The 27,392-nt window shown below is 46.2% G+C and overlaps 1 protein-coding gene across 1 annotated transcript in view; it reads right to left on the bottom strand.

The window, feature by feature from the left end:
- LOC148508277 (IgGFc-binding protein-like) overlaps nucleotides 1-27,392 on the bottom strand; it is a 175,951-nt gene that overhangs the window by 75,469 nt on the left and 73,090 nt on the right. The window contains exons 36-45 of the mRNA XM_088444705.1: nucleotides 23,802-24,233; nucleotides 19,894-19,950; nucleotides 15,496-15,737; nucleotides 13,324-13,607; nucleotides 12,904-13,181; nucleotides 10,686-11,284; nucleotides 10,023-10,596; nucleotides 8,903-9,102; nucleotides 8,439-8,819; nucleotides 6,885-7,168 (exon numbers count right to left, since the gene is read on the bottom strand). Coding sequence (XP_088300831.1) covers nucleotides 6,885-7,168; nucleotides 8,439-8,819; nucleotides 8,903-9,102; nucleotides 10,023-10,596; nucleotides 10,686-11,284; nucleotides 12,904-13,181; nucleotides 13,324-13,607; nucleotides 15,496-15,737; nucleotides 19,894-19,950; nucleotides 23,802-24,233 — 3,331 coding nt within the window. The remainder of the gene's footprint in view (nucleotides 1-6,884; nucleotides 7,169-8,438; nucleotides 8,820-8,902; nucleotides 9,103-10,022; nucleotides 10,597-10,685; nucleotides 11,285-12,903; nucleotides 13,182-13,323; nucleotides 13,608-15,495; nucleotides 15,738-19,893; nucleotides 19,951-23,801; nucleotides 24,234-27,392) is intronic.

Genomic DNA, 27,392 nt, shown 5'->3' with positions numbered 1-27,392 from the left:
GGGTGAGAGAGGGAAGCAGGTAGTGTGAGGTGCAGCGGGTGAGAGAGGGAAGCAGGTAGTGTGAGGTGCAGGGGGTAGAAGAGGGAAGCAGGTAATGTGAAGTGCAGGGGGTGAGAGAGGAAAGCAGGTAGTGACAGGTGCAAGGGGGGAGAGAGGGAATCAGGTAGTGTGAGGTGCAGGAGTTGAGAGAGGGAAGCAGGTAGTGTGAGGTGCAGGGGGTGGAAGAGGGAAGCAGGTAGTGTGAGGTGCAGTGGGTGGAAGAGCGAAGCAGGTACTGTGAGCTGCAGTGGGTGGAAGAGGGAAGCAGGTAGTGTGAGGTGCAGGGGGTGGAAGAGGGAAGCAGGTAGTGTGAGGTGCAGGGGGTGAGAGAGGGAAGCAGGTAGTGTGAGGTGCAGTGGGTGAGAGAGGGAAGCAGGCAGTGTGAGGTGCAGGGGATGAGAGAGGGAAGCAGGTAGTGTGAGGTGCAGGAGGTGAGAGAGGGATGGCCGCTAGCCAATCATGTGGCTGCATCTGATTAGCAGCCAGTCCGTGCCATGATTAGTCCATCCAGATTCTCAATGCTAAGAGCCAACTGCCAGCTGAGGGACAGGGAGGAGGAAAAGGCAGACTCTGCCAGCGCCAATTCTGGACATGGAATTAGAGGTACAGAGGGTAAGAGAGGGAAGCAGGTAGTGTGAGGTGCAGGGGGTAGAAGAGGGAAGCAGGTAGTGTGAGGTGCAGTGGGTGAGAGAGGGAAGCAGGTAGTGTGAGGTGCAGGGGGTAGAAGAGGGAAGCAGGTAGTGTGAGGTGCAGGGGGTGAAAGAGGGAAGCAGGCAGTGTCAAGTGCAGGGGGTGGAAGAGGGAAGCAGGCAATGTGAGGTGCAGGAGATGAGAGAGGGAAGCAGGTAGTGTGAGGTGCAGGAGGTGAGAGAGGGAAGCAGGTAGTGTGAGGTGCAGGAGGTGAGAGAGGGAAGCAGGTAGTATGAGGTGCAGTGGGTGAGAGAGGTGAGAGAGGGAATCAGGTAGTGTGAGGTGCAGTGGGTGGAAGAGGGAAGCAGGTAGTGTGAGCTGCAGTGGGTGGAAGAGGGAAGCAGGTAGTGTGAGGTGCAATGGGTGGAAGAGGGAAGCAGGCAGTGTGAGGTGCAGGAGATGAGAGAGGGAAGCAGGTAGTGTGAGGTGCAGTGGGTGGAAGAGGGATGCAGGTAGTGTGAGCTGCAGTGGGTGGAAGAGGGAAGCAGGTAGTGTGAGGTGCAGGGGGTGGAAGTGGGAAGCAGGCAGTGTGAGGTGCAGGAGACGAGAGAGGGAAGCAGGTAGTGTGAGGTGCAGGAGGTGAGAGAGGGAAGCAGGTAGTGTGAGGTGCAGGAGGTGAGAGAGGGAAGCAGGCAGTATGAGGTGCAGGGGGTGGGAGATTGAAGCAGGTATTGTGAGGTGCAGTGGGTGGGAGAGGGAAGCAGGTAGTGTGAGGTGCAGGGGGTGGAAGAGGGAAGCAGGTAGTGTGAGGTGCAGGGGGTGGAAGAGGGAAGCAGGTAGTGTGAGGTGCAGTGGGTGGAAGAGGGAAGCAGGTAGTGTGAGGTGCAGGGGGTGGAAGAGGGAAGCAGGTCGTGTGAGGTGCAGGGGATGAGAGAGGGAAGCAGGTAGTGTGAGGTGCAGTGGGTGAGAGAGGGAAGCAGGCAGTGTGAGGTGCAGGAGATGAGAGAGGGAAGCAGGTAGTGTGAGGTGCAGGAGGTGAGAGAGGGAAGCAGGTAGTGTGAGGTGCAGGAGGTGAGAGAGGGAAGCAGGTAGTATGAGGTGCAGTGGGTGAGAGAGGTGAGAGAGGGAATCAGGTAGTGTGAGGTGCAGGAGGTGAGAGAGGGAAGCAGGTAGTGTGAGGTGCAGGAGGTGAGAGAGGGAAGCAGGTAGTATGAGGTGCAGTGGGTGAGAGAGGTGAGAGAGGGAATCAGGTAGTGTGAGGTGCAGGAGGTGAGAGAGGGAAGCAGGTAGTGTGAGGTGCAAGAGATGAGAGAGGGAAGCAGGTAGTGTGAGGTGCAGGAGGTGAGAGAGGGAAGCAGGATGTGTGAGGTGCAGTGGGTGAGAGAGGAAAGCAGGTAGTGTCAGGTGCAAGGGGGGAGAGAGGGAATCAGGTAGTGTGAGGTGCAGGAGTTGAGAGAGGGAAGCAGGTAGTGTGAGGTGCAGGGGGTGAGAGAGGGAAGCAGGTAGTGTGAGGTGCAGGAGGTGAGAGAGGGAAGCAGGTAGTATGAGGTGCAGGAGGTGAGAGAGGGAAGCAGGTAGTATGAGGTGCAGGAGGTGAGAGAGGGAAGCAGGTAGTGTGAGGTGCAGGAGGTGATAGAGGGAAGCAGGTAGTGTGAGGTGCAGGAGGTGAGAGAGGGAAGCAGGTAGTGTGAGGTGCAGTGGGTGAGAGAGGGAAGCAGGTAGTGTGAGATACAGAGGGTGAGAGAGGGAAGCAGGTAGTATGAGGTGCAGGAGGTGAGAGAGGGAAGCAGGTATTGTGAGGTGCAGGAGGTGATAGAGGGAAGCAGGTAGTGTGAGGTGCAGGAGATGAGAGAGGGAAGCAGGAAGTTTGAGATACAGAGGGTGAGAGAGGGAAGCAGGTAGTATGAGGTGCAGTGGGTGAGAGAGGGAAGCAGGTAGTATAAGGTGCAGTGGGTGAGAGAGGGAAGCAGGTAGTGTGAGGTGCAGTGGGTGAGAGAGGGAAGCAGGTAGTGTAAGGTGCAGGGGGTGAGAGAGGGAAGCAGGTAGTGTGAGGTGCAGGGGATGAGAGAGGGAAACAGGTAGTGTGAGGTGCATTGGGTGAGAGAGGGAAGCAGGTAGTGAGAGGTGCAGTGGGTGAGAGAGGGAAGCAGGTAGTGTGAGGTGCAGTGGGTGAGAGAGGGAAGCAGGTAGTGTGAGGTGCAGCGGGTGAGAGAGGGAAGCAGGTAGTGTGAGGTGCAGGGGGTGAGAGAGGGAAGCAGGTAGTGTGAGGTGCAGTGGGTGAGAGAGGGAAGCAGGCAGTGTGAGGTGCAGGGGGTAGAAGAGGGAAGCAGGTAATGTGAAGTGCAGGGGGTGAGAGAGGAAAGCAGGTAGTGTCAGGTGCAAGGGGGGAGAGAGGGAATCAGGTAGTGTGAGGTGCAGGAGTTGAGAGAGGGAAGCAGGTAGTGTGAGGTGCAGGGGGTGAGAGAGGGAAGCAGGTAGTGTGAGGTGCAGGGGGTGGAAGAGGGAAGCAGGTAGTGTGAGGTGCAGTGGGTGGAAGAGGGAATCAGGTACTGTGAGCTGCAGTGGGTGGAAGAGGGAAGCAGGTAGTGTGAGGTGCAGGGGGTGGAAGAGGGAAGCAGGTAGTGTGAGGTGCAGGGGGTGAGAGAGGGAAGCAGGTAGTGTGAGGTGCAGTGGTTGAGAGAGGGAAGCAGGCAGTGTGAGGTGCAGGAGATGAGAGAGGGAAGCAGGTAGTGTGAGGTGCAGGAGGTGAGAGAGGGATGGCCGCTAGCCAATCATGTGGCTGCATCTGATTAGCAGCCAGTCCGTGCCATGATTAGTCCATCCCGATTCTCAATGCTAAGAGCCAACTGCCAGCTGAGGGACAGGGAGGAGGAAAAGGCAGACTCTGCCAGCGCCAATTCTGGACATGGAATTAGAGGTACAGAGGGTAAGAGAGGGAAGCAGGTAGTGTGAGGTGCAGTGGGTGAGAGAGGGAAGCAGGTAGTGTGAGGTGCAGGGGGTAGAAGAGGGAAGCAGGTAGTGTGAGGTGCAGTGGTTGAGAGAGGGAAGCAGGTAGTGTGAGGTGCAGGGGGTAGAAGAGGGAAGCAGGTAGTGTGAGGTGCAGGGGGTGAAAGAGGGAAGCAGGCAGTGTCAAGTGCAGGGGGTGGAAGTGGGAAGCAGGCAGTATGAGGTGCAGGGGGTGGGAGATTGAAGCAGGTAGTGTGAGGTGCAGTGGGTGGGAGAGGGAAGCAGGTAGTGTGAGGTGCAGGGGGTGAAGGAGGGAAGCAGGTAGTGTGAGGTGCAGGGGGTGGAAGAGGGAAGCAGGTAGTGTGAGGTGCAGTGGGTGGAAGAGGGAAGCAGGTAGTGTGAGCTGCAGTGGGTGGAAGAGGGAAGCAGGTAGTGTGAGGTGCAGGGGGTGGAAGAGGGAAGCAGGCAGTGTGAGGTGCAGGAGATGAGAGAGGGAAGCAGGTAGTGTGAGGTGCAGGAGGTGAGAGAGGGAAGCAGGTAGTGTGAGGTGCAGGAGGTGAGAGAGGGAAGCAGGTAGTATGAGGTGCAGTGGGTGAGAGAGGTGAGAGAGGGAATCAGGTAGTGTGAGGTGCAGGAGGTGAGAGAGGGAAGCAGGTAGTGTGAGGTGCAGGAGATGAGAGAGGGAAGCAGGTAGTGTGAGGTGCAGGAGGTGAGAGAGGGAAGCAGGTAGTGTGAGGTGCAGGAGTTGAGAGAGGGAAGCAGGTAGTGTGAGGTGCAGGGGGTGAGAGAGGGAAGCAGGTAGTGTGAGGTGCTGGAGGTGAGAGAGGGAAGCAGGTAGTGTGAGGTGCAGTGGGTGAGAGAGAGGGAAGCAGGTAGTGTGAGATACAGAGGGTGAGAGTGGGAAGCAGGTAGTATGAGGTGCAGGAGGTGAGAGAGGGAAGCAGGTAGTGTGAGGTGCAGGAGGTGATAGAGGGAAGCAGGTAGTGTGAGGTGCAGGAGATGAGAGAGGGAAGCAGGTAGTGTGAGATACAGAGGGTGAGAGATGGAAGCAGGTAGTATGAGGTGCAGTGGGTGAGAGAGGGAAGCAGGTAGTATGAGGTGCAGTGGGTGAGAGAAGGAAGCAGGTAGTGTGAGGTGGAGTGGGTGAGAGAGGGAAGCAGGTAGTGTAAGGTGCAGAGGGTGAGAGAGGGAAACAGGTAGTGTGAGGTGCAGGGGATGAGAGAGGGAAGCAGGTAGTGTGAGGTGCTGGAGGTGAGAGAGGGAAGCAGGTAGTGTGAGTTGCAGGAGGTGAGAGAGGGAAGCAGGTAGTATGAGGTGCAGGAGGTGAGAGAGGGAAGCAGGTAGTGTGAGGTGCAGGAGGTGATAGAGGGAAGCAGGTAGTGTGAGGTGCAGGAGGTGAGAGAGGGAAGCAGGTAGTGTGAGGTGCAGTGGGTGAGAGAGGGAAGCAGGTAGTGTGAGATACAGAGGGTGAGAGAGGGAAGCAGGTAGTAAGAGGTAAAGGAGGTGAGAGAGGGAAGCAGGTAGTGTGATAGAGGGAAGCAGGAGGTGATAGAGGGAAGCAGGAGGTGATAGAGGGAAGCAGGTAGTGTGAGGTGCAGGAGATGAGAGAGGGAAGCAGGTAGTGTGAGATACAGAGGGTGAGAGAGGGAAGCAGGTAGTATGAGGTGCAGTGGGTGAGAGAGGGAAGCAGGTAGTATGAGGTGCAGTTGGTGAGAGAGGGAAGCAGGTAGTGTGAGGTGGAGTGGGTGATAGAGGGAAGCAGGTAGTGTAAGGTGCAGGGGGTGAGAGAGGGAAGCAGGTAGTGTGAGGTGCAGGGGATGAGAGAGGGAAGCAGGAAGTGTGAGATACAGAGGGTGAGAGAGGGAAGCAGGTAGTATGAGGTGCAGTGGGTGAGAGAGGGAAGCAGGTAGTATGAGGTGCAGTGGGTGAGAGAGGGAAGCAGGTAGTGTGAGGTGCAGTGGGTGAGAGAGGGAAGCAGGTAGTGTAAGGTGCAGGGGGTGAGAGAGGGAAGCAGGTAGTGTGAGGTGCAGTGGGTGAGAGAGGGAAGCAGGTAGTGTGAGGTGCAGTGGGTGAGAGAGGGAAGCAGGTAGTGTGAGGTACAGCGGGTGAGAGAGGGAAGCAGGTAGTGTGAGGTGCATGGGGTGAGAGAGGGAAGCAGGTAGTGTGAGGTGCAGTGGGTGAGAGAGGGAAGCAGGCAGTGTGAGGTGCAGGAGGTAGAAGAGGGAAGCAGGTAATGTGAAGTGCAGGGGGTGAGAGAGGAAAGCAGGTAGTGTCAGGTGCAAGGGGGGAGAGAGGGAATCAGGTAGTGTGAGGTGCAGGAGTTGAGAGAGGTAAGCAGGTAGTGTGAGGTGCAGGGGGTGAGAGAGGGAAGCAGGTAGTGTGAGGTGCAGGAGGTGAGAGAGGGAAGCAGGTAGTGTGAGGTGCAGGAGGTGAGAGAGGGAATCAGGTAGTATGAGGTGCAGGGGGTGAGAGAGGGAAGCAGGTAGTGTGAGGTGCAGGAGGTGAGAGAGGGAAGCAGGTAGTGTGAGGTGCAGGTTGTGAGAGAGGGAGGCAGGTAGTGTGAGGTGCAGGAGGTGAGAGAGGGAAGCAGGTAGTGTGAGGTGCAGTGGGTGAGAGAGGGAAGCAGGTAGTGTGAGATACAGAGGGTGAGAGAGGGAAGCAGGTAGTATGAGGTGCAGGAGGTGAGAGAGGGAAGCAGGTAGTATGAGGTGCAGTGGGTGAGAGAGGGAAGCAGGTAGTATGTGGTGCAGTGGGTGAGAGAGGGAAGCAGGTAGTGTGAGGCGCAGGGGATGAGAGAGGGAAGCAGGTAGTGTAAGGTGCAGTGGGTGAGAGAGGGAAGCAGGTAGTGTGAGGTGCAGTGGGTGAGAGAGGGAAGCAGGTAGTGTGAAGTGCAGCGGGTGAGAGAGGGAAGCAGGTAGTGTGAGGTGCAGCGGGTGAGAGAGGAAAGCAGGTAGTGTGAGGTGCAGGGGGTAGAAGAGGGAAGCAGGTAGTGTGAGGTGCAGGAGGTGAGAGAGGGAAGCAGGTAGTGTCAGGTGGAGGGGGTGGAAGAGAGTAGTTGGCAGTGAGAAGTGCAGGGGTTGAGATGGAAACAGTGCTGAATCTTATTATTAAAATCCTTAAAGCTTGGGGGTGGAGTTAAATTAAATTAAAATTTCCATACCCCGACTTCAAAATTCCCACTGCTGAAATATTAAGATTTGGATCTTTAACTAAGTATGAATACTCAGCCCATCTATACATTGAAGCAGCCATGAACAAGAGATACTTACGGCCATCCATCATCTGGAACTCTCCAACTGTTTCCAAAGTCATTCACATCAGTGACAATGCTGCCATCAGGTTTCATGAAATCATCATGGCGGTCATCATTGTAGGTGCCGCACAAGCCACACAATGCTCCTTTGTAGTTCTCCTTCACTCTAATAAATAGCTCATGATCCCCATTAAACTGAAGCTCGAGGCCAAAGTTCGTACTAACAGTAACATACTTGCCGCTTTGTGTAATGATTATGTCAGACACATTAGCAGGAAGAATAATGGAAACATTGTTGACCTTAAAAAAATTAAATATGAAAACATAATATTAGATATAATAATAAACTACAGTAGTAGATAATGGTGCTCAAAAGAAGGCCCTGAAATGCCAAGTATCACCCGCTAAGGAGAGTATAAATACTGCAAAGTGGCAATCTGCATCTATCTATGATATTTTTCATTTTTTATGTATTTTTTAATCTGTTGATTAATAACTATACTTATATTATGTGTATAGAGATCGCTGACTATGGTAAATAAGGGTCTTGTTCAGAGATAGCCGCAAATATCATTGCAGCTGCGATTCTGTATACACCGCAGATGTGCAAAAATATGCAAATGTGGTAGGGATTTGTGTTGAGACGCAACCATCGGATGCAGGAAAGGTCGATTATCAAAACTCTGAGTAAGCCTAGGGTCATGCAGAATGGTCATCAGAAGTAAGACACTGGAGCTATTTTTACTGCATACAAGCTCGCAGTCGCAAGCTTTGATATGACGCCGAAACGGTAGCAACGCGTTTACGTTTGAATTATTACCCCCACACAAAACCCTTTTGCAGCTTACGTCATTAATTATTTTATTATTTCACATCTTTCTTAGCTAGAACTGTAGTTATTCACAAGTATTAGGGTCCAGAATGGGTCCAGCGTAGTCGCACACAGACCCTTGAATACCTCTGCCTGATTGACTGGCAGAGGCATTTAAGGGGCAGTGTAGGGGCTGGGTCGGCCGTTATTCCCTGAAACGGGACGTGTCTGCCTTGTTTTCTGGGAATGGCCAGCCCAGGATGCTGACCAGCCTGAGCAAGCTGAGGTTTACTCAGCTGGCCGGAAGCCTGGCGCTGTCCATCATCGCGACCATCGACCACCGATGGTCGCGATGGTGATCCCAGCCTGTGACCTCTGTACCAGTGCTTGGATTGCAAATGCAGCAGGGGGTGTCATACACCTCCTGCAACATTTGCATAATAGCAGGGACGTAATTGCAATGCTGCCTGCATGCATACATCATATATCTATAGCCTGCATGCAGCTTTGCAATTGCGATCCTTGCTGAATCAGCCCACAGGGCTGATTTAGTTAATCACATCTTTGGGGACATTAAAGAAAATATGTCAGGACCAAGCAGTGTTAAAAACAAAGTACATCTGAAGTTACAATTAAGTGCCAGTGCCAGAGCCAGTTGCAGTACTTCGAAGATAAATATGGTAGGACAATAGGCCTCTTATGGTTTACTCAATCAAACAGCACTACACACACAAAAATATATTGTGACACATAACGTACATTTACAATGTTGTTCTTTTCAATGAAGATCTCCAGTCCATCCACAGTGAGGGTGACAGAATTAATGGCGGTCCAGCTTGGGTTACCTCTGTGTTCATTGCGTGTGGTGACGCTATAGCTGTGTGATGTGTTAGCACATGTCTCAGTCACAGTGTAGGTACAAGCTCCCTGGAAGTGGTGGACTGTGCCATCAAAGGTGGTGTAATGGGGGTCTCCATAAATGTGGCAGGTTGCGGTGCTTGGTGGATAGCAGCCTAGTAACCCATCTTGAACTTTGCATATTTCATCTTCTTCACAGGATATTGGAATACAGATCACTGTGTCACTACCCAGACATATACAGTAGCCCTCACAGTTGCCTTTCCAGAACTGCTCTTCTTCCTGTAAACACGCAATATATATTACAGTTAATAAAGTTTACAGTTTTAGATTGTTAATATTAAAACCATTTGTTCCCCACTTACTTTATAATAAGTGCCATTGCGCACACAGCCACAAAATAACTCGGGAACACAAGTTCCACCACTGATGACATAACCCTCATCACATTCACAGCCTTCTGAACATGGGATGCTGCAGTTCTCTGGGGTGTCTCGCTCTACACATGTTGCCGGACAGGCAGACGCACATGTGCTAAAGTGACTATCGGGCGGGCATTCAGGTGCTAAAATTACAGAGATTGATCAATCAGACACAGATTGTATTGTACAGTTAGTACAGCATTTCATATCTGTCTATCTAAAGCAATTTTAGAGTATAGATAAGTGGGTCGGTTTTGACTCGATTATTTTCACAAACTTATCACAGTTCGGATCTGACATATTAGCTTTCCACAACATGTGACAGCCAGATAGCCAATAAGATGATGTTTTCAAATCCAATTGTAACCGAGTCGAAACTCATCTGAAAATTGAATTGTAAAACGTGGGATATAGGGGGTCATTCAGACCCGCTCGCTAGCAAAGGACGCTTGCAAGCGGGTCGATGTTGCCCCACTGCGCATGCGCACGACGGAGGAAGCTCCGTCATGCGCATGCGCGAGACCCGGATAGCGACGGGCTGTCCGTCGCTCCGGGTCTCGCACCAAAGGGGGTGTGCTATCGATGTTGATTGACAGCACTCCCCCTTTGGTGGGCGTGCCGGGGGCGTGGCTGCCAGACGGAGGCGTTCCCGTATGAAGCCGGCCCCACTGACATCAGTAATGATGTCAGTGGGAGTAATTTTGGCTTTGATAGAGCCAAAATCACTCCTGGGCTTGCGGCATCGAGACCCTACCACAGGGTCTCATCGCAAGCCCGATGGTCGCGATGGTCAAAGACCATCGCGACCATCTTTTTGGCCGCTCGCATATGCTGTGGGTGGTCACCCACAGCTATGCGAGCGCCAGGAGGCAGCTCCATTTTCAGGTAGGAGGGCACTGATTCAGAGCGAGCGCTCTGGTCAGAGCGTTCAGCTCTGAATCAGGCCCATAATTCAACAGTAACAGAACAACCTAAACCAATAGATAATTAAATAATCACAAATATTTTACATGAGAAACTGATGTTTTGCTAATAGAAATAAAATTACACTTGAGATACTCACCGCAGAAGGTGCTGTTTCTCCAGGTAATAGATATACCTTCCTTCTGACAGGCATCAGCATAAGCTGATAACAAGCTGCACAGAGTTGCTGGATCTCCATTAAGAGCGCACATGTCAAAGACACAGCTGTCATAGAATCCCCCAGGACTAATGACAGAATTGCATATATAGAAAGGACCGTCCTTACTAATCAGCATCCCGCAGAATGTATCACTTTTATATATATCCTCTGTCTCTGGTAGGCAAGGTGGAGGGGGTGATGGCTCAGGATCCCCAGGATAACAAAGTGGATCATCATCTTCTACCATCCAGCTCTGTCCAAGTTGTTCAGTTGTCTTTGCTTGTTCTCCATTTGGCATCATGAAATCATCTGATTTGCGCCCATTAAAGTTGCCGCACATTCCACAGGTGAGTTCTGCAAAATTACTTGGAACTTTCACATCCACAGAGGTATCTACATCATAAGCCACAGTCAGTCTGAAATCAGTCTGCAGACTAACATATTTTCCAGTCCAGCTCACGGTCACTGCTCCTTCAGCTAAGGTTACTGGGAGTGTAGTCCAGATCTCATTGACCTGTTACATATATATCAAGAAAATAAAATTAAAATCAATATAAAAGGTTTTTATGATCTTCTAGGAATCCATTAGATGTTCCTACTCACCAAAACACGGTCCCGCTCATTTCTCATCATTTGGACTTTTTGGCTGTAAACTTCAACAAGAACATGCTTTACATAAGATACTGTGGAAACTCCACGATGTTCATTCTTTGCTTGTATGTTGAAATAATGTGGAGAAGAAGAACTGTTGCAGACCTTGGCAAGGGTGTATGTGCATAGACCCATGAAATCGTGATTGACTCTGTCGAAAGTGTCATAATGGGGGTCATTATGGACCCTGCACACACCATATGTGAAGTAATAACAGCCAGGGACTCCGTTTGATATTCCACAATACTGGTTACTGGGACACGTATCTTCCCAGCAGGTTAAAGCACTTCCTGGTGAGAGGCATTTACATTTTGTAGAGCAAGTATCATCTGTCCAGAACTCAGAGTCTACAGGGTAATGCTTATCATCTGCCCAACATCCACACTTGTCAGCTGGAACACACTTCTTGTCATAGAGGATGTATCCTGAATCACAGATACAGGATTCAGTACACGGTAGGTGGCAGCTGGATGGAGATCCTGGATTGACACAGGTAGCCGGACAGGCTGTTCCACAATGCTCATAGTGACTATTCGATGGACATTTCAGGGCTGCAAAAGAACACAGAACATGTTTATTCTTTTATATAATGAAAGATAGTTAGACAGCCTTCTTCAATATCTTGTTCTTTTTGGCTTTGTCTAGTTACATCATGACAAGACTAACTATTTTGTATAGATGGGGCAAATTTTGTTACACATTTTGTTAGCCACTGAACTCATATATCAAAAAACAAGTAGCAGCTGCTGTATTCGTTTTCAATGGGAAAAGTGATATCAATTTCAATGGTGTGATCCATATGCTGAAATACAGTTTGCTCCATCGGTAATGTTCTTACATGAGCTTGTGCAGATTGCATCCTGTGTCATTAGATGCAGTGTGGCTGCAGAATTTAGGTGAGTGACAGTCTGCAGTCATATAGGGTAGGGAGGGGGTGGCAACAAGGAGTGTCTTACAAATAGGGCATGTGACAGCCCCTGAGTCCAGGGTCTGCATCTTCCGACTCAATGATCCCCGTAGCATGAATTCCATGGTCATCCCGAGTATGCACAAGAGGATGATCTGATGCAGATCAGAGGAGCCGGCAGGAGGCGTCTATTTACACAAGACCCCTCCAGCGGCATTAGCATTTTAACACACAGCCGCTTCGTACAAAGACACAGCCGCAGTGTGATTAGTGTAATCACTGATTCTGGCCTTATGTTTGTGGATTTGGTGACACAGGGACTGATTCAGAGATGGACGCAACTCCTATTACTACTGCCATCCTGTACTAAGTGGTTGTGTGAAAATTTGCAAATGTCATAGCCTCTAGGAATTGTATTGAGGGCGTCTCAAGTCCACCGCTTGCGTACATAGACTAACCAATGGTTGCACATCGGCCGCAGTATCAATGTTCTGAGCAATCCTACGGTCACACAGATAGTCCTTTAGATGTAAACAACCGGGCCATTAACCACCCCATACGAATTTGCGGTCGCAGGCTCATATGCACGCGTAGTACAAAAATAATCGCTCAACGCTGCAAACATCGGCATTGTGTCCACCTCTTTATAAGGAGAGAGAGAGAGAGAGATAGAAAGAGAGACAGAGAGAAAGAGACAGGGAGAGAGAGTGCCACCTTTTGCTTTAATAGATGCAGCAGTTTGGGTGCAATGACATATTTCTCTTTATTACATACATATATTAAACAGCCCATTTTAAAGAAGTGCTGATTGTACAATGCATTGATGATGAAGAGAGCATTATCACACACCTTGGCACATGGTAAGTATAAACACTGTTTTATCATAGGCTAAGTGACGCCAATAATGCACTATAATACAGCGCCAATTTCTGACAACATGCCAACAAGTGACAAGAAAATGTACAAAACAATAAATAAAAGCCATACATTATCTAAAGGACAGTCACCTGGTAGGTGCAGTATTCGGATCCATGTTCTCCCTCTGTGTGTGACCTAAATATCTGTTGAGTACCAGGCTGTCAGTTAAAATGTCTGTCAGTCTGGCAGACATTTTATCTGACAGTGTATGCCCGGCATACCACTATATATTTGTATAAAATATGTAAGAACTGCATTTGATGAGCTAGGTTCCATTAATCAACACAATAAATGAAATATTATTTTAAATAGTGAGAATAGTATGAATATATATAGCTGACTTACGACAGAAAGTGTTATTTCTCCATGGATCGATTGTAACTCCATTAGACTGACAGGCCTCCGCATACGCCTGAAGGCTATCACACAGAAGTTCCATATCCAGATACAGTTCACACAGGTCATACGCACAATTAGTGACAAATACTTGTGGATCTATTACATCATGGCAATTTTTAAATGGGCCGTTCTTGTCAGTGATCATTCCACAGAAGCTGTTGCTGGCAATCATTTCCTTCTCATCCTCTGTACAATTTGAAGGATGTTCAACTCCTGGAGTGCATCTTTAATATAAATTGATGTCTGGTTATATTTTACCCAAAGGCCCTTTGACATACACAAGACGTCAATGACAATGTATAATACAGCACATAATTCATTATGAACACTGCCAAAATGTCAAGAGTCAATATAACAAGGTCTCACCTGGTGTCATTGTCAACTTGCCAGCTGTTACCAAGACTGGCAGAATCTTGTTCTAATTTACCATCTGGATTTAGGAAATCATCAGTTGCATTTCCATTGAAATTTCCACAAAGTCCACAAACTTTACCGAAGTAAGCGCCTGGAAGTGTCACCTCCAATTTATGTTTCCCGTTAAACTTCACTTTTAGTCCAAAGCCTGTTGTCACCAGGACATTCGATCCACTTATGAATATGTCAACATCAGGCAACAGATGATGTGGCAGAGTCACTACCTGTCCATTCACCTGTAAATGATACATTTTAGATAATGAAAAAATATAAATAGCTATAATTGTGGTGTATTTGGGGTGTTGGCAATCTCTTCATGCCAAAACCAGTACAATGTAGGTTGGTTTGACGAAAGTTTTGATCCTGATTGATGGGTCATCGGTGTAGAACTCATGAAGTAGCCCCTTGTATAATACAAAGGCAACTTTGATGTCTTTTCAAGCTACAAAAGTAAGAGACCCCTGGGAACCACAATTTATATAACCTTCATATAAACACTATTTTTTTGATGTATTGGTTTTATGAGACTTCCTGATATACTAATGTATGTGCAAAGTAATATAAACAAAAACTTTCAATTAAAGAGATATTTGCTTTGGGGCTATAAATGCCTTACTGCAGCCATCTGTCCACTTTCATTGAAAGCCCTTGTAATCTACACAGGTTCATTGTTACAGTACAAGAGAAGAGTTTTCTATTGACAGCTGCTTTGTAATGTCTGAATCGAATAGAGGGAAGCCTGTGAGACCCCTTTCACATCGCAAAGCTGGTTCACACCAGGGATTTTGTACATGGGTCCCTCCCTGGTATGACCCGGCTGAGACCCCTGTCAGACTGGCAGGTTGAAGTCACCAAAGGTACGTGCCAAGCCGGCACTTGGAAATGAGATCATCTGCAAGCGCCGGGTTTTCGTATGCTGTGAACGGGCCACCGAGTCACCTCGACCAGGATACCCGTTCACACTGCACCACAAGCCAGGTTGAACCCATGTTCAACCCTGATCAATACCTGGGTTGAAATGCCAGGTCGCCGGAACTGGGATATTTCAACTGGGGCCTTTTTACACATCACAATATCCCGGGTTGCATATTCACCTGAAATAACCCAGGTTATTGCTGGCTGTGTGAAAAGGGTATTTCTGTATTTATTATTTATTAACAGTTATTTCTATAGTGCACACATATTCCGCAGTGTTTTACAGAGAATATTTGGCCATACACATCAGCACCTGCGACAGTGGAGCTTACAATTTATATTCCCTACCACATGCTCTAACACTTATACAATATGGTTAATTTGTTGTTGGAAGCCAATTAATCTACCAGTATATATTTGGAGTGTGGGAAGAAACCGGAGAACCTGGAGGAAACCCATGCTATCACAAGGACAATATACAAACGCCACACAGTTAGGGCCGTAGGGGGAATTAAACCCACAACCTCAGTGCTGTGTGGCAGTAAATGCTACCATTACACTTTCTGTGCTGTATTCTGTATTAATTGCAGCTTGCACCTATTGTGAGAGGCATCTCAGTGATTGAACTTGCTGCCAACTTTAAAACAAAAAGTAAAAATTAAAAAAAAATTCAAAATGTTCTTGTACTTTACATTTAGAATATATGTATAATAAATTAAATCACCTTTAGAAATCTCTATAATTTAGATTTAAAAAGACGTTAACATAAATCAACAAATTATATCTATATTCAATATGACATTTTGCGTAGGTTAAGTATGTTGCTGAGATTTCAACTAGCTCTCTTACCAATATACTGCTTGGATTGGCTGCAGATTTATCGAACCTTTAAATTGTGTCACAATCTGATTGCTTTTAGATTAGTTTAGCCCTATGAATGCCAAAGTGATCTACTGGTTTGTCTAGACCTAAGAATGTTCTTTGACTGTGATTGGCTACACATTGGTTCTGCCTTACCTACTTCAAAGTTTCCTTAGCACTGCTAAAAAAAATAAAAAAATACAATAGAGATTCATACTTAGATGCAATGCTGCTAACAAATTAACAAACAAAAGAGAATAATTAAAAAATAACTATTTTACTAAATTATTTACTTTTTCAACCAAATATACTATACTGTGCTGTATAATAACACACATACTGACTGACCTTGACTACTATGTCCTTCTCCAATGTGATCCTGTTCCCGTACACATCGATATTGACGTATTTTAGATAGGACACCCTGGTGTTGCCATCCTTGTGCTCATTGGCTCCTTCCACATTGAAATATGTCAGATTTCCAAACTCTTCACAGAGCTTAGATAAAGTGTATGTGCAGGTCCCCATAAAGTCGTGGACTTGGTCGTCAAAGGTATAATAATGGGGGTCTCCTTGTACATCACAAATTCCTTGATGTAAAGATGAAAATATAGAAATGAAGGTGACAGACCTGCTTAAAGTTAAAAACAATCAATGGAATTTTCTGTGTTCTAAGGGGAGGATTCAGTTAGCCCCGTTAAGTTGACTGGTGCTACAGTAATTGAATGCTGGCTCCTATTTAATTAGCCCCGCTTATTGGGGATTTCTTTTTGGGTCTCCTGAAACCTGAAAAGAATCTGCGTTAACCTTGCAGTTATCGGGTGATAACAGCTAGTCAATGCACAAATCCATGTACTTTACACATATTCTGGACTCCATTTATCAACAATGCATAACCCCTTTAGCTCTTACTAAAGGGGTTATGTCAGGCATTGCTCTCGCCTTCTTTTAGAGAGAGCGATATAGGCCCCATTGCCTGCAATGGAGACCCAGTGGTGCCTTTCCGGCTTCAGCAAAGCCTTCCAGGCACTGTTGGGTCCCTGTGTCATGCACATGTGCATAACATCAGAGCCCCATTGCTGGTAGTGTTAGGCTGCCAGCAGCCCAGCGGAGGACCTCGCCGAGGACAAGGACTTCACTGGAGAGCTATGTATTGTTATATACCAGTACATTTTTTGTGATAGTAAACGGAAAATGTCACTGGTGTTTAATATCGTTGATAAATGGGGGCCTCTGTGTGTTTATGCCCGATAACCAGTGCTAACACATTCATTTAATGGGCATTAACACAGCTACTGGATGAAAAAGGTAGCCTAATTGAACATTATCGGGCAATAAAGCCCATGGCTATCTCCCATTTCCATCCCCAATAATTTATCGGGGCTAATTTAATTCCTCCCTATGTGTGATAATTACTGACAAACAATAAAACAATTGTATGGGGTCTAAGTACAAGGCCCAGAGTGTTTTGGGGGGGCTGCTGGTGTCTGATTGGCTTTTCTTTCCTTTCAATTTTTTTTCAGAATTTTTAATTAAACAGGGGAAGGGGAGTGTGTTGGAGTGTGTCTGTACAGTGGGCCTGATTCAGAGCCGCTCGTAAGCGGCCGCTCGTTCGCTCTGAGCGATGTTCGCACATCTGCGCATGCGTATGGGTCGTAATGCACATGCGCCAACCAGTCAGTGAGGTCAGAAATCGTGTGCTCACAAAATAGCGAATGCCTGCTAATTTGAGTGACAGGATGAGGCGTTTGTGGGTGGTAACAGGGGAAGGTGCTTGAAAACGGGGAGTGGAGATCCAAACGCAGGCGTGCCAAACGGTCAAAATGGGCGTTTTAAGGGTGTGCATAATTAACAAAGCAGCATCATCGACCACGTCACTTGGTTGTCTTTTAGCCTGAACTGCTCGCATCATTGCGGTAGGAAAATGCTACCACAAGAATAGCGAGCAGTTCATGCGTCTTTCGATGTACTCGATTAATCTAATAAATTGCGGGGATGACGTATGATGCGAGCGGCCAATGGGCGACTTTACAAAATAGCGAGTGCATGTTTTGTTCGCTCGCACAGACATAGAGGCGTCAACAGGCCGCAAAGAGCGAGCGCTCAATTTAATAGCCAGCCCCTTTTTCTGAATGAGCGTCCGCAAATAGCGTCCGGCTCTGAATCAGGCCCTGTGTCTTTATGCATGCAGACAGCATAGCAGCAAATTAGATGGGCTGATGGGTCATAACTGAGTGTAGCAGGCACGCAGAGCTCTTAGTGTGCACGTCTGTGTGGTGAGCAGAGAAGCTCTTAGGGGTCTATTCATAAAGAACATGAAGTGGTTCACGATAAACATCACTATATATCGCATCACATTGATGCAATATATAGTGTTGTTTTGTAGCCATTCATGTACACTTACCTGTCCGCCGTCTTCAGGCGCTGTCCGGCCCCTCTGCGATCCCTGGATGCAATGAGAATACAGACATATCAGGAGCCTGATATGCCTGTATTGTTACTGTGCATGTGCAGGTGTCCGAGTGCAGCAGATCAGGTCAGGCCTGCTGCAATGGATGCTGGGAACAGGGGGCCGAGGGTGTCGGGCAGAGAGCAGGGAAATAAGCTACTTCCCTGCTCTGTTCGGCTTGCTGTACAGACGACACCATTCTCAGATGGTGAATCTGTACCGCTCAGCTTTCTGTTCCCTTATGGATTGCACTCACCATACACAAGGATGGTGATGTGATTCATACACAAAGCTGGGGTGCTGCTAGAGAGGGGAATACCTTTTTCCACGGTAACCCCTTCTATGAATTGCCAAAAGCAGTGAGAAGCTCTTTTTTTTTTTTTTTTTAGCTAAACAGGACTTCACTGCTTTATGAATAGACCCCTTAAGCTGGCCACACACCTAAAGATTACCTGTCCAACCAGCCAACTAGTTGATTGGTTGGAATGAAAATCTGGTAAGGTACGAAAACAAATGACAATCAGTAATTTGCTCCCAAATGCCGGAAAATGGACAAAAACTGTTGTTCGAACAAATTGTTTAGATCAAACCAATACGGCATGAACGATATCGTTATCGTTCCATCGTTCATTATATCAGCTAGTTTGTACGCGGCTTAAGGGGGCTATTTGCTAAGCCTTGGCTGGAGATAAAGGACCTCATTCAGAGTCGGGTCGTTGCGGCCGCACGGTCGTACGGGAAAAGGGGCCGGATATGCAAATGATGCACTCGTAAGTTGCTTCCCTAAGATCGGATCGGTAGCTGGCTGACCAAGGGGAGGAAGCGGCCGGAAGACAAAAAAATACGCCCCCTTCTCGTACACATTACACGTCATCTCCGGGCATATAAGGATTAATCGAGACCATCGGGAACCATCGGAACTGGTCGTAGAGCTTAAGGTTGACCATACCCTCTCTTAAGCTCTACAATCATGTCAGTGTAAAAACCTCCCATGTCACATGTGCCATGACGCTACTTTGTTAATTATGCACTCCCATAAAACGCCGTTCGCATAATTAGGCACGCCTGCGTTCGGATCTCCACTCCCCCGTTTTCAAGCACCTTCCCCTGTTACCAACCACAAACGCCTCAATCTGTCACTCAAACTACCGACCTGGCTGTGTTCAAGGAGAGAGAAATTTCTGATCGTAGCAGCTAGTTTGCGCACGCGCATTGCGAACTTTACGCATGCGCAGTTTAGCGAACATCGGTGGCGTACGACCATGCGGCCGCTACAACCGACCCTGAATGAGGTCCAAAGTGTAAGGCGATAGCGTACCAACCAATCAGGTCCTAACTGCCATGTCACAGGCTGTGTTTGAAAAATGACAGTTAGGAGCTGGTTGGCTGGTACTTTATCTCCATCCACTTTATCTCCGTCCATCAAGGCTTAGTAAATAGACCCCTCAGTCTCACACCGATATACAAGTGTTGCATATCAAATTAACCAGAACAGTGTGCCACTGCATCCTTGACGCATCATTTTTGTGAATTAAATGCATTTTCGCCAAAAAAAGACGTGTGGCACTAGCAGAGTCTTGCGGGACCAGGCGTGCCAAGAGGGGCTGTTTGGCGCGACTGCAGCAAAGACGAGTAAGGACACATCTGTATTAACCTCTCTTTGTCTCTTCCCTCTCACCACCATGTGTGCCTCTGCCCATCACCCATGTGTGCTTCTGCCCACACCCCCAAATGTGCCTCTGCCTGAACCACCCATGTTCAGTACTCCAACCCCATCTGTGCCTCTGCCCATCCCCATATGAGCTACTGCCACTCCCACGTATGTGCCTATGCTTAGGGTCGCCCTCATGTTTAATTTATACTGGACTACACAAATTCGGATGGCAGCCCTATCTAAGTATCAGTGCAAATATGAAGGGAAAAGCAGGGGGAGTTAATTATATTTTCCCTATTTGCAACAATACCCTAAGGTGCTAATAATTTGCTGCAGCTGTCTAATTAAACTCTGTGCAGTTTAAACCTTTATGTATAAACCTAAAATTGTTAACAATAGACAGTGCATATTCCCAACCTTATACTCAGACTAATGGTTGGTACACACCTAGCAGATTTTTCTGAAGATGATAGTCGTTTATATACACTTAACGACCATCAACTTCCAGGCAGCCGCGGTCTCCGCTGCATGTGTACGAGAGATCGGCTGATTTTCCGTACACACTTGTCGATGGACAGATATATCTGCTGCATATTCATAGTAAAATGATGTTTATAAAAAGCAAAATTCCTTGGAAATATACCTGAATCTGGTGGAACAAAAGCTGTTGTTTTTGTGGAAGCTGTTGCAAGTGTAGAGCCTATAAAAAAAAAATATATGGGTAAAATTTTATTTTATCACAAATAAAATAATCACTGAAAGAGAATCTACATTTAGTAAAATAGCAAAGGATGTAAAAAAAAATTTTTTGGTTACTGTATGATATTACAGTAGACAATATACTTTACTTCAAGCATTAAACAATCATTTTACAGTTTTAATTTAATTTTATCTTATTACTTTATATCCTACTCTAAATCTTTTAGTGTTGGGTTCAGTTCTCTTTTAAGCAAGTTGCTATGTGAAAATGCAGAATTTCTAACACAAAAGTGGAATATTATTATGGTATGACTGTAGAAAGCTGGAATTCCTTAGGAGAAAATAGAAACTATCTGTGGAAATTATGGTTCCAGATTGTACATCATACACTATACCAGTGGTTCCCAAACTGTGTGCTGCGGCCCCCTGGGGTGCCTTGGGGCACTTGCAGGGGTGCCTCAGGTTGGTGGTCCAGAACCAAATCAAATTCTTTATGTTCAATGTAATGTAAATATGTGCCCAAACAGAAGCACAAACCTGTCCACCACTATACAACCAAACCTAAAGCTGGACACAATACAATTTTCTGTCAGATATCTGTCCAATCTGGCTGGTTGAAATGAAAACCTGGTAATGTATGGGAGCAAAAGACAATCGTCCACTTGCTCACAAACACTGGAAAATAGCTGAAAATGGTTGTTCAGACAAATTGGTTAAAATACACAAATGTAACCAATTTGAACAATTTTTTTGTCCTTTTTTCAGTGTTTAAAACCATATGATCGACTGTCATTTGCTCCCATACTTTACCAGGTTTTCATATTAACCAGCCAGATTGGTCAGATATCTGACAGAAAATTGTATAGTGGATGCCCAGCTTAAGGATGACAGGTAAGCACAATTTATATCACTGTACTACTTCACTACATTTTTTTCTGAATTTCTCAATACCAGACTTTTGGCTTAGGGGTGCCATGAAACAATGCTGATGCACTAGGGTGCCATGATTCAAAAAAGTTTAGGAACCACTGCACTATACAATCCTGTTTATAAATATGCTCATTCAGAATAAATAAGGAATGAAAACATGTAAGTGGACTATTTTTGAGATGGTATATAATTAATTAATTAATGGAAACAAAACACATTTTAGCTATAAATCTATTTTGCATTAATGAATAATTTATTTATAGGCTTTGCAATTTGGAAACAAACGTGGAGTTATTTACGGGAAGTAATGAACTAAGGTTCAAGGAGAAGAGCACCACTTTGCTTGCTTGGTATTGATGCTCTAAATACATGACCTTTGTATGGAATCAGTAACACAAATTTTGGGGGAATTTTATCAAAGCTTGGAAAGAGATGAAGTACCAACCCAATCATCTTTTAACTTTCATTTTACAGACTAGTCACTTGAAAAGAGACAATTATTACCTGATTGGTACTTCTCTCTCCACTTTAAAAAAAATTAAGGGCAATATAAACAAGAGAAATTTGGAATAATCTAAAGTTGAAAATGACAGTGTTTTTCTGCCACTTTTTTTTAGCTTTTTTGAGGTATTTTTAGGAAGGCATCACTAAAGGTGGAGGACGATTTTAGACTTGGGGTTTGTTTTGTTAGATAGCTCTTGCTCCAGTGTAAGGCCTTCTGGGGTTAAGGTTTTTGAGAAAGTTACAGTGTTTTAACTATTAACCAAAATATGCCCCATTTTAGAGATAGGAATTTTCAATTTGTTGTGCAAGTCAAGTATAGACTTCTGGTGGGTGAACTCAAAATGTCTTCACTATTAGCTGGAGGGGAATTAGAGGGGTTACCTCCGCCCACCAGTGATGTGGCGGAGGTAACCATGGAGATAGCAGACAACAGGATGCCGTAGATCGCGCACCCAGCCCACAGCCAGCCACGCTACACATGACACAGGAAAAAAATACTATGTAGCAAAAAAGATTAACAAAAAATATTTTTCACAAAAGGAATACTATACTATACATCACGCTTAGTACATAAATATGCAAAATTAACAGCATAAGATCACGAGGACTGACAGATTATGAACATGGTATAAATGTCACAGTGGAGAAAAAAAGGTCCCTGAACGCTACTATTTAGGAGCCTATGGAGTGCAACCAAAGGATATAGTTTGAGAAAGGTTACCAAACCATACATATATTAACCCAGAAATGCAGAAAAAGTGATTTCCATGGGGCACCATGGTCCCAAGCTTGTATATCCAACTGCATTCTTGTCTTAGAAGCATCTTATGCCTATGACCACCTCTTTTGGGGGGGCACATGGTCAAAAGGCATGAAGCAAAAATCATTGATAGAATGTGAATGTGAGACATAATGTTTGGCCACTGGCAGCGTTTTACTTTCCAGCTGTACATAGGCTTTTTTAATCAAGGATCTGTGCATAGAAATGCGTTCCTTCAACATGCGGATTGTTTTGCCCACATAAAGCTTGTTGCATGGGCATATTATAATATAAGTCACAAATTTAGTGTCACAACACATCCTGTGCTGTAGGTTAACTCAATGGATGTGTGAAAATGCTGCCAGTCTGCATGAATTTACAATTTACACATCCTGTGCATCTGAACGCTCCCTGTTGCAAGCTGAGCCAACCAGCTCTATTAAAAGTTCGAGGGCCAATGTCAGCAGTAGATATTTTTTCTTTAAGATTTCTGCTTCTCTTATAACAAAAAAGAGGTTTGGATCCACATACATCTTTAAGGACTGGATCAGTCTGCAGTATATGCCAGTGTCTCAAAAATAGATTGCTTCACAATCCCTGAGGTGATCGAGTATGTACTCCCAAACACCATCCTTGTGTCATGCGGTTGAGTTGGCTTGGCTTTTAAGAGATCTCGTCTGCCTAATGTTAGACATCTTTGTATAGCCTGATCAACTTCATTCTTGGAGTATCCACGTTGAATGAATTTTTGCCCCTTCATATTAAGCGCCTCTTGGAGTTTCTTCTTGTCTGAAGTAATCCGAGTTACTCTAATGGGTTGTGAAAAGGGAAGCCCTCTTTTAAGAGGCATAGGGTGAAAACTAGATGCTTCTAGTAGTGTGTTTTTATCTGTCGGTTTAGTGTAAACAGATGTTGTGAATTTACCATCAATTATTGTGAAACACACAACTAGAAAATCGATTGTGTCAACACTACTTTTATAGGTAAATCTAATTGACCCAGATAGCTGGTTGAGACACTCCACACACTCCTTTAGAGCCGTCTCTCCTCCAGTCAAAAGAAAAAATAAATAGTCAATATATCTAATGTAAAAGGAAATGAAACATGAAAACGCCTATTTTGCATAATATGCTCTCTCTCAAAAAAATACATGTAAATATCTGCATACTATGGAGTCATATTAGACCCCATCGCTGTTCCCTTGAGCTGTAAAAAGAACGCATTATTGAAAAGAAAATAATTTTCATGCAAAATGATCTCCATTAGAAGTAAAATAAAATCAATTGGTGAACCTACATAATGGGGACTGGAGGAGAGAATCTCCCTGGTAGCATTCAGAGCGTCTTCATGTAAGATATTTGTGTAGAGACTTGTGACGCCAAGCGTCACCAAGATGCAATTAGTGGGTGGTTGACCAAAACTATCTAATTTATTCAAAAAATCAGATGTATCTTTTAGAAAAAAAGGGGTATTTTGTACAACGGATTGTAAAAAATAATCCACGTACTGTGACAGGCTTTGACATAGGGATCCTCTAGAACTTATAATGGGTCTGCCTGGGGGTCGGGTCAGTGACTTGTGCACTTTTGGCAATATGTAAAAGAGGGGTATTCGAGGAAAATCTTGAGTCAAAAAGTGGACAATGTGTTCGTCTATACGGCTGTTATTGAAACCCAGGGCTATAACAGCATCAATCTCTTTTTTAAAACTGTCGGTGGGGTCAAATTTCAGTTGTTTATAACAACCGCTGTCAGACAGCTGCCTCATGGCTTCGCCCACATAGTCATCATAATTCAATACGACCACACCACTGCCCTTATCTGTGGATTGGATGACTATTTGTGCATTGTCACGAAGTTCCCTGATTGCCAGATCCTCTTTAACTGAAAGATTAGATTGAAAGATTTTGGCTTTGCGAACTGAGGGGAGTGTGTCTTCCCTGAACGATCTCATGAAAGTCTCGATAGAGGCATTATTTGATGGTGGATCAAAAGTACTAGCCACTCTGAAAGGACTGGTCTGATTGGACACACCCTCCTTTTTGGCAAAAAAGTCTTTCAGCCTGAGGGATCTGTGAAAATTGTAGAGTTCTTTTTCGTAATCAAAATCATGTTGTTTAAAAGTTTTGACAAAAGATAACCCCTTAGACAAAACAGATAATTCATCGTGATTGAGTACGTGCTGAGAGAGATTAAAAACTGTTATTTCCTTGGATTTCTGGGACCTCTGCCTCCTCTTTTTGTGCCACTGCCCCCCTCTCCTACAGCATCTCTTCCCAATGGGCCTTCTCTTTTATTGCTCTGTGTTAAACCTCGTTCTCCTAAAAAAGCACCTCTATTCTGAGTAGAACTATCAGAGTCACTATGGGATGTATGTTTGATATCAACGGTGTGCTGGTCCTGGTTCCATTTTGCATATATTTGGGACTGCTTGTTGTTATATATATATATATATATATATATATATATATGAATGGTTTCCTTACCTATCAAAGTGGAAGTTGTTTGTATGATGCAATATCTCTGTGACCTGGTGATCTGACTTCTGCATTTACACACACCTCTGTCTGATGTGTATAGGAAAGGGGCGTGGCCTCAATATCAGGGGGCGTGGCCTCGTGGAAGAACCCCTGTTCTTTTCACTTGGGATGGTGGTGGTGGGGGTTGCTGGCTCCCTCACTGCATCTGGAGCCAAGTGCTCCACTTAATGCTACAGTGCACCACTGGCCCCTGTCACTGAGGGGGAGTCTGTACTGTAGACTCACTTCATTCAGATCCACTCTCTGGCAGCGCCACCACTCTCTGTGTGAGCAGCGAGCATTTCACTGCAGTTTTCCCTGATTAGTGAGTAGCACCGGACATCCACCAATCAGTGTTAGATGCTCTCAAAACTGTGATTGGTGGATGGCCAGCACCGTCCACCAATCAACACTTCTAGCACCATGCAGTGAGCAGTGGAGTGGAGAATGGACAGGTCAATGGAGGCTAGGAAGCAGGCAGAGAATACTGGCCAGCCATTCCGATTGAGCCAGGGAGCACCCTCGGCCCCAAATGCCTAACAGTATACTGGCCCAGGGAGCAGTTGGTATCCTGCCCCCAGCCCAATCTGCCTCTGCATGTGGGGGAGGCTGGCTGGGGCCTCCAGTCCCTATGTAAAAAGACAATATTACTCTTAGAATAATGATTATCTCCATCAACTCCACACCCACTGGCTATGGGGTGTGTAGGAAAGCCCTGGACTTCAGCTCAGGCCTGAGGCATGCAGGAGAGGGGTACAACTTTATTGGGGGGTTCCCATCTCCCCAGGGATCACCGGCCTGGGCTGACTAGTGTGGGGCACAAATGCTTTGGCGGGGGACCTTGTAAAGTGGGTCCCCTGTATGTGGAATTACATCCAATTTCATAGAGCCTGGTGCTGATTATAAAAATATGGAGAACCCTATGCCACTTTCCCCCCAATATTTTGAGAACTAGCACCAGGTCCAGTGCAAGAGCCCAGTGCTGGTTTATTAAATATGGGGACCCCTCTGTTTTTTTGTCCCCCATATTTTTTAACTAGCACCAGCTCAAAAAGCCTGGTGCTGGTTATGCTACGGGGTAGACCCCCATGACATTTTTTTCAACCCTACATTCACCAGCCAGTGATATGGGGTTAACCCCTGGCATAAGCCTGGGCCTGGGGTACCCTCGAGATAAAGGCACCTTTATTAGTGAACCCCACTTCTCGAGGAATCCCTGGCCTAAGCTGACAAGTAGGAGAAGTTAATGATTTGGCTGGGAGACCCAGTGAAGCATGTCCCCTGGCTGTGGTATTACTCCACTAGTAAAAGTCCGGTGCTGGTTGATCAAACTACAGGGGAACACTATGCATTTTTTCCCCCTGTATTTCCTCAACCAGACCAGTTCAGTAGCCTAGTGCTGGTTCATTGAAATACAGGGACCCCCCACACCATTTTCACCCATATTTCCTGAACAAGGATTGGCTCAAAAAAGCCTGGTGCTAGTTATGCTTGGGAGGGGGGACCCACACCATTTTTTTTACACAGGTTTCTTACACATGAATGGAAATTTCACAAACCTGTTGTAACTCTTACACTCAAACTCCAAAAAGTAATGAAATTCTGATATTTACATGTTCCTTGTGCACTACAGATCTGGTATGCCATCAAAGTCTGTAGTTAACTGCAGATTCAGCACTCTCATGGAGTGAGATTGCTGTCACTCAAAAAATGGTGGAGTGGCTAATTCACAGTTTGTGTACTAAGTGGAATACACACATGAAGTCTATGCACCTGAAATGGGGAAACACACACACACATGTGTATCTATATCTATAGCTACATATTGATCGATACATAGATAGATTAGATCAGAATCGGTATGAAATACCTGCCGATGCTGGGTTCGATTCCCGGCATAGGCAGGCCGACGGAAGCAGAGTTCCTGGCAGCGGATGCCCGACAGCGCTGGTAATCCCAATCGTCCCTAAGGTAAGTATAAACTAACCTAACCCCCTAACCCTCCTTAGGGGTGCCTAACCCTAACCTCCCCCCAAGTGAATAACCCTAATACCCCTCTGTGCCTAACCCTAACCCCCCCCTTCCCTACTGCCTAAACCTAAGTCCCCCGTAGGTGTACCTAACCCTAAGTCCCCCACCGGGGTGCCTAACCCTAACCCTCCCTCCTCCTAGCCTAACCCTACTGGGGAGGTGACTAGCCCTAAGTCCCCCAGGGTGCCCTAAAGCTAACTCTCCCCCACCCTGTGGCTGTCTGCTCGCGGCGCCCGGCATCCCTTCGATCGGGATGCCGGGCACCTGTCTCCTGGCATTGGGTAAATGTCAGACGTCTACATCTAGATGCCTGGCATTTCACCCCCACCGGGATATGACAGTCGGGAAGCCAGCTGTCAGTATTAAGGCAGCCGGTTTCCCGATTGCATCCCGTTAGATCTATATACACACACAGTGGACACAATTAAACTTGTCACTAAATTTGGTAGGAATTAGGAATTAGAACATGGAAAGCAGATTTACAAGGGAAAAGTCCATGGAAGATGATGAAAGTCCATGAAAGATGACGTTTTGCCTCTTTCTGAGACCCGATTTTTGGAGGGAAAAATCCGAACTCGGCATGCAAACTCGAACCTATCCGAGCCTGCACATCCCTAATATACATACATACATATATACAGTATATATATACATACATACATATATACAGTATATATATATATATATATATATATATATA

This window comes from Taudactylus pleione, unplaced genomic scaffold (assembly GCF_031769625.1).
Source record: "Taudactylus pleione unplaced genomic scaffold, aTauple2 ptg000372l, whole genome shotgun sequence".
NCBI lineage: Eukaryota > Metazoa > Chordata > Amphibia > Anura > Myobatrachidae > Taudactylus > Taudactylus pleione.
This window is presented reverse-complemented; position numbering and strand designations above follow the sequence as displayed.